This window comes from Nicotiana tabacum, chromosome 10, assembly GCF_000715075.1.
Source record: "Nicotiana tabacum cultivar K326 chromosome 10, ASM71507v2, whole genome shotgun sequence".
Lineage (NCBI taxonomy): Eukaryota > Viridiplantae > Streptophyta > Magnoliopsida > Solanales > Solanaceae > Nicotiana > Nicotiana tabacum.
The window spans coordinates 34,285,978-34,296,486 of NC_134089.1; the positions used below are offsets into that span (position 1 = coordinate 34,285,978).

Below are 10,509 nucleotides of genomic sequence, written 5' to 3' on the forward strand. Positions count from 1 at the left end.
AGTGTAACTTCTGTTGATAATATTATGTAATCTAATTTGTGAGAGCAAATCGATTATTTCCTTTGTATCAATTTACGTGATATTATGTCCCACAAAAAGAATGATATATTGTTATATTTAAAAACAAGTTAACTTTAATTTCTTATTTTAACTCTAATAAGATAATTTATAGCCAATAAATATTTCCCGTTTGTTTTAGATCGCGAGTTTTCAAAATTTCTTTTATTAAACCCTGTACCCATATATTGGAACGGAGTACATACTAATTTTAACATGTTACCAATTATTGCCTATTATACACTCATTTATAAAGATTTAAGGTGTATAAACTGAGATTGATGATGTAAAAATTACAGCTTATCATCAATGTAATTTAAGTATAAGCTGCCATGAAAATTACATCCGGAGTATCTTATTGTAGATCAGCTTAATTTGATAACAACAAAAAATTTATATACTAACAAAGCACAAAATTTAAATTCTCATTTAAAATGAGAGTTTAATTTGTGTATAATGATAGTACAAAAAGTAATTATATTATCAGTGTATATAACAACATGTTATTATTTTATTTTTTGGTTATCATATTAGGTTTTACGGGAATTATATGTTATTATAGGTCAACTTAACCGATAATATAAAATTTTTTTACATTGTATATGGACAAAACATATTTGTGAAAATAGTACGGGCTAGCCAATTTTCAGGTTGGTAATTAAAAAATAGCCAGTGTTTGCAAAGTCATGAAAAAATAGCTACTATTTTACTGTAACACGAAAAGTTCCAGCATAATATACTGGAGATTGGTGCACCTGTGTATGAACATCCAGCATATTATGGTGGAACTCCAGCACACGGAAAGTTCCAGCATAATGTACTGGAGATTGGAGCACTTGTGTATGAACTTCCACTATATTATGCTTGAAGTCCAGTATATTATGCTGGAAATTCACATATTAAAAATTCGAACTCTAGTATATTATGCTGGAATATTTTTAAGATTTTGAACAATTTTTTCGTTCAGATTTATCTTTACATGAAAAGTGGCTAAATTTTGATTACTTTTGAAACTGTGGCTATTTTTCAATTACCACTTGTAAATTTGGCTATTTTTGAATTTCCCCCCACATATTTTCTTTTAAATTATCTTATATGCCTTATTGTGTAAATATATTTTGCAAATAAACGTTGATATGGTGGTATCCCGTAAAAATTGCACGAGGCGCCCTATTTGGTCGCCCTCATTTAACCTATACCCATTTTTTTTTTAAAAGTTTTAACTTGTACCCACTTTTTAAACAACTTCAGCCCCCTTTCTCCTCCTCCTTCTCCTCCTCAAAGTTTTATCTTTTCTTTTTCCAGAAGTAAGGTTCACCCCTATCTACTTCTTCTTATTTCTCCTTTCAATCATTTTTTCCTTTTCGCCGACACCCTCAGCTGTAAAGGTTCTATCTTGATTTTGCAACTTGAATCTTATGCACAATTTTGATGTGAAAATGGGATAAGAGTTTGGTGAATTGGGTCTGGCGAAAATTGGAGATTTCAGTTGTCGATTGGATTGGTAATATATTGATGTTTCTTGGTTCCTGTTAATGTTGCTTTAAGTTACTTCGTGTGGGTACAACATGCCCCCTAGAGCTCTAGAGCTGAAGTTCGCCAGTTACAAAACAAAAATTTCAGCAATTTCAAACAAAAAATTCAGCACACTTGCTACTTCAGCCCCAGAGCTGAAGTTCGCTAGTTAAAAAACAAAAACTTCAGCAATTACAAACAAAAACTTCAGCTACTATGCTTAAGTTCAGCAATTACAAACAAAAACTTCAGCACACTTGCTACTTCAGTCCTGTCTATTAGAATGCTGAAGTTTTGCGTGATTGTCTTTGCTACTTCAGCCTCGTATGCTGAAGTTACGCGAAAAAGTGGGTACACTTGCAATTTTTTTTGTAAAGCGGGCACAAGTTAAAACGTGACCCAAAAAGTGGGTATAGATCCAAATGCCCCTGATATCCCGGAGCAGAAAGTAGCTCATGGGTTTTTAGGAGTGTCAAAGGTTGAAGAAGAGATGCAATTGAGGAGGAAATTGCTGCCATTTTCTGCTCGGTTTCAGCTGAATTTTGGCAATTTCAATTGACCCGTTAGCTCTATATCGATTTGACTGTTGACTAGCTTACTGGAATTTAACTGAAAATTGCAAGTACTTTGAAAGTAAATAAAGTCTGCTACTCCTATCGTATAGTGTAACGCCTAAGTCGGTAGACTGGAAAAGAGAGAAATACTTGTTGCACACTCAAATTCACATGGAACACAACCCAGTCTTAAAGAAAACAAACGAAGTTACGACAAAAATAGAAACTTTAGGAATACAACACCTGTGAACAACGATTTTTCCCATTAATGGCTGGTAAAAGACTTACGTCATTAGCATCATTAGCTGGAATCTAGAAAATCATTTCATACATCTAAAGAACTACTATCACAGGAAGTCTCAAGCAATGTGCTGTAACTGGTGATAATTGAAGATTTAGTCATCTAAGTACAAATAAATTCGTTATTACACAAGTATATTACTGTCATTCTTTTTTTATAACTGATAAATCAGTTGCTCTGAACTTGAAACTTGGTGGATAATGGATTTGCTCCCCTACCGTTCTCCACTTAAATATAAGTTCACAAGATGATAAAATCTCGTGACGTATGCCTACCGCACATTCCATGCTGTACTACCTTTGCCTAGTGAACCAAAGGCCGGGGGCAGAAGTAGATGACTCTCATTTGGTTCTGAACTGTCTAAAGTCTTAACAAAACACATTAAATTCATTAATTGCAAGTGCAGTTAACAATAAAAAGTCCTTACATTTGGTGACGTATAAGCGACTTTCCAATGTCACAGAATGGAATAATTCTGGATGGTAAGATTAGGAGCTAAGAGAAAGCTTGTCTAGGTTTTGGATTCCTTGATTCGACGCTTTCTTCATTTCAAGAGCTCGTTTATATGGCGGTGCAATTGGAGGTTGTACAGGATCTAAACACTGATAGGTTCCATCTGCAGCTTTAGGAAGTGGATATGAACGGTCTGAATCGTACCCGCTAAGGTCTCCACAAGCCAGAAATGGAATATACACCTTATTAGGACCTTCCAGCCATGCACTACTGCAATCTGTCAGGTAACAAATGCTTGAAAGATGATGCAAAATACAAATATAGTCGGAATTAAATATAATCTGAATTTAAGAAATGGAAGCCACATTACTTCCAACATAAAAAGAGCAACTAGAAACTATGTTCCACCACGAAGAAAAAGATATAGTGGCAGATTTAAGATTCATGTCACTTGCCTCAAATCATAAGGTGGCAAAATTTTGAAGTTAGTGTAAAGTAAAAGACTATTTAGAGAAGCATCATCTGCACATGGAAATTACCTAGGTCCTCTGTGCCAGATGGACTTCCAATCTTTTCAAGAAGGCGATGAAGATCTTTCTCATTAAATCCTTCAGGTGGAGAGTAATTCTCGCAAACTGCAAATGCCTCTGTACAAGGTAAAGCTAGTATTAGATTTATGTGCATAGCAATTCTAGTGTTGCTTTAAGATATCTTCCACACCCAGAAATATACAAGTACAAGGGTGTGTTTGATACGAAGGAACATGTTTTCCACGGAAAATATTTTCTTGAAAAATAGTAGTAGTAGTTTTCTTACTTATCTTTCTTTTCTTGTATTTGGTTAGTTAGTAGAAAATATGTTATGAAAAATATATAATCTAGGCAAACACTATGGAAGACGACACGGATGAGAGCGGGGGGAGGAGCGAGGCGATGGAGTTACAGGTCGGGGATCCAAGTCGGGGTAGGGGATGGGGTAGTGTCGGGGTTTGGGATGGGTTCAGGGTTCGGGAGTTCGCGATCTGATTGGTGATAAGGTTGGGATCAGTATCGAGGTCGGGATCAGTTTACGAGGTCGAGATTGGGTTCGGGTTTGAGGTTCGGAATTTGAGGTCAGGTAGTGGTCGGGGGTTGGGGCTGAGGGTTTAGGGTACGACCCCGGGCCCCCACCCCAAACTCCAACCTCCATCTCGACCCTGAACCCCGACCCGGACCTTAGGCCCAATCCCGAACCTCGACCTCGACCTCACCCATTTTGTCTCGGGGTGGTTGGGCTAAGGTCGTGGTGCAGGGTGGTAAGTCAGGGGTTTGTGGGCCGGGTTGGCAAAGGTGTGGATGTGGGAGAGACTTGGGGTGAGGAAAGTTGAAAAATAATTTTGGAAAATGAATTTCCCTCCTCTTGGCAAGTCATTTTCCCCCTATTGGAGGAAAATGAGTTCATAAGGAAAATATTGTCCAAAATATTTAAGCCAACTAAACATGGAAAAATTGAAAAATATTTTCCTTCATACAATTTCCAATTCGCATTTGATATACCTGATAGACTCCACTAATCCTAAAACACCTACCGCTAATTCAGAGAAATAACCAAAGTTGAAGCCCGATATACAAACTAACTCTGCATAAATATCATAAGGCAATAGGAACAACAACTCAGTATAATCCCATAGGTGGGGTCTGGTGAGGGTAGTGTGTATGCAGACCTTACCCATCCCGGGTAGAGAGGTTGTTTCCAGTAGATCCTCAGCTCAAGAAGATGAAAAGAAACAATAGAACATTAACAACAACAACTGCTAGAAAAATAGTACCATCACCCTAAGAAACAGGAAGCAATCAATATTATGAATATTTCTGTGTGAAACAACAAACATGGGGTCCTTTCTAGATTGTAAGTGCATAAAGCAAATACTGAAATCCTTGAAATTTTAAAACTTCTCACGAAATATTAAAACATTATTAATTAGCAAGAGCTCGCAAATGAATGGGTTCCACTAGCAGGAAAATTTGCCACATAAACAAGGTAGAAAACATTAGCTACTCACCTATGCTAGAATTCCGACTGCTTTTTGGCTTAGCAAAAGTCACTTCTGTGAAAAATAGTTTTAGCTGCATTATGAAGGCAAAACATAAGCAATCCACCATGATAACCCAAGAATGTAGAACATCCGACAGCAGAAAACAAGAAACAGAGGTCTCCCCTAAAGATTAAACGAGACCTTGAATGAGTGAAGAAACTAAATCCAAAAATAACGAGTACACGTGCAATGAACCTGACAGTAAAGAAGGCTTGTGTCTTTTCCTCGAAAAATTTTTGCTATGAACTTTCCGCCTCCTTTTAGTATGTGAGTGACAATGGTTAGGCCCTGCAAGTTCAACCACCCAGGTGACAACTGAGATATCTCCAAAAAGAGACTGAGAACAACATGGCAGACTTACATGAAAAAACATCTCTCTAAGCACATATAACTGATCTTTCAAGGAATAATTGAACATTATAAGCAGGATACCAAAAATGAAGTAAGATGACATACAGAAACAATTATTTTCTTTTTTTGGTAATCTATATACGAAGCAAAGCGAAATAGTGAGAAAACATCACCAGATAGAAGAAGAATTAGTTATCTTCCTCAAAAGAAAACACAATTTATGGTGGAGATTTACAAAAAGGCATTTCTTTCAGACATCCTAAATAGAAAAAAAGGAACTTTTAATTAGGCTTTCAAGTGTTCCTAGACAACAATGGCACCGGAAATTTTATAGATGCAGGCATGCAGCAAAGCCATGAAAACTACACATCTATATGAGTGTGCCTTCTAGAGTTATTACAGTGTTGCTATATTGAGGTGAATATTATTTACTAAACCAATTCCACTATTTTCTCTTAGAAACTAACCGCCAATATCAGCTGGGACTGAACAAATTCATCCATGTCATGAAGTCCCGTTACTGCAACATAAGATTAACATTAGCACAGATTAGTTTCATCAGATACAGCAAAGACCAAAGTAATGTATCACGGCAGTTGAAAGCAGTTTCTTACCATCAGGTGCACCATCACAGACAACAATGTCAGCCTTGCATCCGTCAAAATGTCTAATAACCTGTTAGATATTGACAATGATGCATATAAACTGTTAACCACAAAGCATGAGGGAAATAAACATAGTACTAATATCTCCTAATATACTCCTTGAAGAATGAGAAAAACAAAGAAGAGAAATGTAAAAACAAAGATAATAGGAGAACAGATGAACACACTAAGATAAGAAGCCCAATGTATTACAACATTTTGAGTAGCATGGATGTACAAGATTTTTGTTGAGCAAATTACAGCACCATCCCTAATTTTTTGCCTCAAATGCAAACTCTATGTTTTCACAGCCTGAAGTCATGGATCATGCCTCTTGTGCTATAAAAGTTATTCCTAACTTACACGTGAACTCTCAAAGATGCAGCTGGACACCAAACTAGCCACCTTCATTCCAAACTTAACCTTCGTTTTCTTTGAGCATTGTGTCTAATCGACATAAAATGGGGAAAAACAATGTCCTCAAACTGCTAATATAAAATGATTGTTTTTTTCTTCCTTTCTATTGAACATGCCCTCAAACATCAACCAGAGTTACTAACTCAATCTCTCGTGTGGTGAAATTTAGATTCCAATAAACCCACTTTTTGTGATTCAACTTAAACTTAATGACACTGTTTAATTTCTTGTATGAGTAATTATAACACGGAAACTTATTATCTCCAAGTGTATTGGTTGCTACAGTATAACAGTTTAAAAGATATCTGAGAAAAGGAAAATTATGATATTATATATTAGATGAAAATTGCATTGAATCTTAAGGGAGATAATTTCTTTAAGATATTTCAAGAGAAATTAAACAAAATAAATAATAATGGCTAAAAGTAAGAAAGTAGAGTGATATAACTGTTCCATGTACTAAATTTTCTCAGCCGCCGGATACTCCATCCATTCTAAATGCTCTCTTTTTTTTTTAATTTTTAATTTTTGATCAAATAGCTCTACTATGGATCAGGAAGTTAACTTCCTTTTAGGTAGTCAATTTTTTCAACATGTCGCTTCATCCATTTCAACTTTAGAATTTCGTTCTTCAACTGGAAGACATTATGAAAAAACACAAACACTAGAATTTGCAAAATGCTTCTTTTCTACTGAAATTGCTTATCTTCCCAGAGAAATATCAACAATCAATTTTCATCCACAATCAATCCTCACAGTTTATAAGTTTTTGTATTACATGCTATAGATAATAATTATCTCGTTTCATTAAAGTGCACATGCATCAAATGTGCCAAAATGCTAGTTATTCTCGAAACCTAATTAGGAAGTTACAAACCAGCCTTCAAAAATCAAAATTTCAAATTAAATAAATGAAACAGCATAGGAATCCATACCACTTCAGCTGTTTTAGCATTTGTTATATCACCCTGTACTTGAATAACACCTTCAATGGGAGCCATAGGCTGTAAGTCAATAGCCACAATAAGTGGTAGATCGCCGTCCCTGGAAATCACATGAATAAGAAAGATAGTAGCACCTCACGTTACATGTTGGTGACATGGCCAGGAAAACAAAAAACAATATAAGTGGTAGCAACTTGACTTTTACAAATTTTAAAGTTGGCCGGAGAGTGAATGTTAAAATTTCCTCTCCTCATAGACGTAGTGTAGCTGCAGCGGCAAGCCTCTAAGGTAGGAAACTTGTCAATAGCCTAAATCAATCACCATTAGAAAAAATTAATGGAGAGCAAACTTTTTCCCATTCCGCGTAGTGATGTGGGGCAAGGTCAATGTGTTACTAGGATCTAGGAGAAGAGGATGCAGCAAGCTGAAGCTGTGGTTCATGACTAATTGTTCTTCCATATTATTACATGATGAATATGATAGCATGCTGATTAACTCTCTTTCCAAAAGATTGAATTAGGAAGAAATGAGGCAAAAGGCAAAACAAGTCACAGAAGCACCAACTACACAGGAACACTCGATCATTAGATTTGAAAAAAGACAACTTATAATATCATTACAATGGGCATATTTATTCACTTTTTCTTAGTAGACTAACTAGCTAAGTGACTAGGATATTTGCTGGATTAAGAAACATTGACCTGGACAACCATCTCGAGCTCCTAATATGATTTATACATCAAAAAGACGAACAGATGAAAGAGCAATTGACATAGAATCAATTCTACAAAAAGGAAAGTATACATACTTGGTATCAGATGACAACTTTGCTGGGAGATATAACTTCCGGCTTAAAACCTATAAAGAGAATAAAAACATTTACGGACTTGAAATTGGAGCACACAATAAGGAGAAAGACATGTAGCACATAATTATATTTCTTTACTTCTTCATATCTTTCTTTGTGGAAAGTAATGGTACTATCAGAAACAAGCCAAATAATGGTGCACCATAAAACATCATGCCAAATCCAACAGCACTTAGATATTTGTCCAATGAGAACCTCTAAAAATCAGAAAAGGAAAATTCTTTCCATTTATTTCCCTAGTAAAGTTCAAAAAGTACAGTTTAAAACATAGTACTTTATGGGCTTAGACTGAACTCCCTCTTTTTAATTCTCAAGATATTTTCAGTTTTTATGTTCTATGTAGGTCTGTTCCGTTAGAGCTTAAACAAAGCACAGAGGGAAAGACTTTCAATTTAGAAGCCAAATCATATGGCAAAAAATAAAAGTTTGACCAAAATAGGACACCATAATAGAGATAACCTTGTGTAAAGAGAGATACACACACACAGAGAGAGGGGAGGGAGGGGGAGGACAAAACTCTACATATGACAACATTTGTCCTATGGCATTAGTCACGCAAGTGTAAATACGTATATATGCAAAAATATGTTGAGAACTTGAGAATCCTATCCACCTCCAAAATCTATATCACTCTTAAAATGATTATAAATTATAATAATCCTTTCAAATAAGCATGAGTAAGCACAGAAGTAAAGATATCAGTTGTGTTATTCTGAATAAAATAAAACAAAATTAAACAGGCAAATCTTTATAGCAGGTGATTATTGATTATAGAGCTATACCCAGACACAGGAACAACAATAACCAACTAACCAAGTTCCAATTGTAAATACCTGACTCCAGCTGCCTGGTGCTGCACACAAATCCACAACTCGCTTCACACCTGCATATAGATAAGGCAATTAATAAAGTTCTACAAACAAACAATTCTGACCAACAAAGCAATGTAAAATAAAATTGGTGAACTCCTAATCTGCAGCATTTTGCTGAAAGAGAGTACTAGTATCCATCTACTCATTCAACATACAATTATTTCAAGCTCTAACCAAACATATTATGGGAAACATAGAAATTGATATCTTGTTCTCCATAGTCCATATAAAATATTGCTACAGAACCTAAAAATTTAGTTTGTCTACAAGTTGTTTAATTTTCATAAAAGGGCTTAAGCCCTACATCAGGAGCTGCATTGTACTGAATTAACGAAGACCTGCCAACTTTTCCAGATCCATCAAAGAGAAATCACCAGTAATAAAAGTTTTTACTCATTAAAGTCAGTTTGATAATGAGAAGCCGTTCTTTTCTTGGTAAAGCTCTTTCCTTACATGTGGAATCAATCAGGAAAAAAGAAAAGAAAATTCCAAGCCAGTTATTGAGAAGAGAACCTTCAAAGATGTTAAATTCCTCATCAATCTGAAGGAGCTTGAAGGCGCTACGGGCACGCCATCCTTCTTCCTTTGCTTTCCGATAGTAAATATCCTACAAAATTGAAACCTGTTAAGGATGAAGCTTCTGGTTATAAGCAAAACATAACAACACCTGCAATAAAATCCATACTCTTTTGTCCCTCGATGCTTTTCCCATTGGATAAACCTGCAGTCCTCCAAATTGCTTCAATATTGATGCAGTACTTGACTTGGGCCGTAAACTATGCCAGCAAACGACCGAACCTTGAATTAAACTCGCCACTTTAATCTTTAAGAGAATTAAAGCGAGAATGTCAAGTATCTTAGTTCACCAACTCACTAGTTACCACACAACCAAAATAAATATAGGTGTGACATAAGTCACAAGTCCCTCAATCTTTGAAAACTAAGGCCTGGGGGCCGAAGGTTAGATTATTTTCTGCCTTGTACCAATTAATTAATCATACGCAAATTCAGGGTTTAGAATTAATGAGTTACTTCCATGTTATTTATACATAGTCTGCTTTTTAAAATTTACTACACATTTCAACTGCGGTCATTATCGCCCAACAATTCCTTCAGAAGCTATATACGTGATATCAGTAATCTTAAAAATGGAATTTATATTTTTAGCATCCCAAATATAGTTGTGTTAAGACCTAAAGGGTGTGGTTTTTCTTTTAGGACTTACGTCGAACAGCTTATGAGCAAACACTGGGATTTCGTTTAACTAGACCAAAAACATGTAACAATAAGTTAATAGAGTATGAGCTGGAGAAGTCACCTGATTACACTTCAACTAAAGCAGAAATGAAGGCGTATAAGTATAGAGGTTCGCTGAGTTTTTCGCCGGTTATAAAATTGGCGGATATCAAATATCTATTCGAGTTCAGCCACCAGAAAACCTTTTTCTCTTCTCTCTTCA

The 10,509-nt window shown here is 35.6% G+C and overlaps 1 protein-coding gene across 3 annotated transcripts; it reads right to left on the reverse strand.

The window, feature by feature from the left end:
* Positions 1-2,493: 2,493 nt before the first annotated feature.
* LOC107793123 (uncharacterized) lies at positions 2,494-10,509 on the reverse strand. Of its 3 annotated transcripts, none has more exons than XM_075222782.1 (12): positions 10,369-10,509; positions 9,736-9,873; positions 9,564-9,657; positions 9,012-9,061; positions 8,119-8,168; positions 7,302-7,410; positions 5,920-5,980; positions 5,773-5,825; positions 5,150-5,242; positions 4,922-4,985; positions 3,420-3,527; positions 2,494-3,157 (listed from the first exon to the last, which is right to left on the reverse strand). In XM_075222782.1, the coding sequence occupies exons 2-12, from the start codon at positions 9,760-9,762 to the stop codon at positions 2,916-2,918; spliced, it is 951 nt and encodes a 316-aa protein (XP_075078883.1). In that variant the 5' UTR covers positions 9,763-9,873; positions 10,369-10,509; the 3' UTR covers positions 2,494-2,915. The 3 variants fall into 3 exon arrangements, with proteins under 3 accessions (XP_075078883.1, XP_075078885.1, XP_075078884.1); XM_075222784.1 differs by having other exon boundaries at positions 9,736-9,826; positions 10,369-10,508; XM_075222783.1 differs by having other exon boundaries at positions 9,736-9,848; positions 10,369-10,507.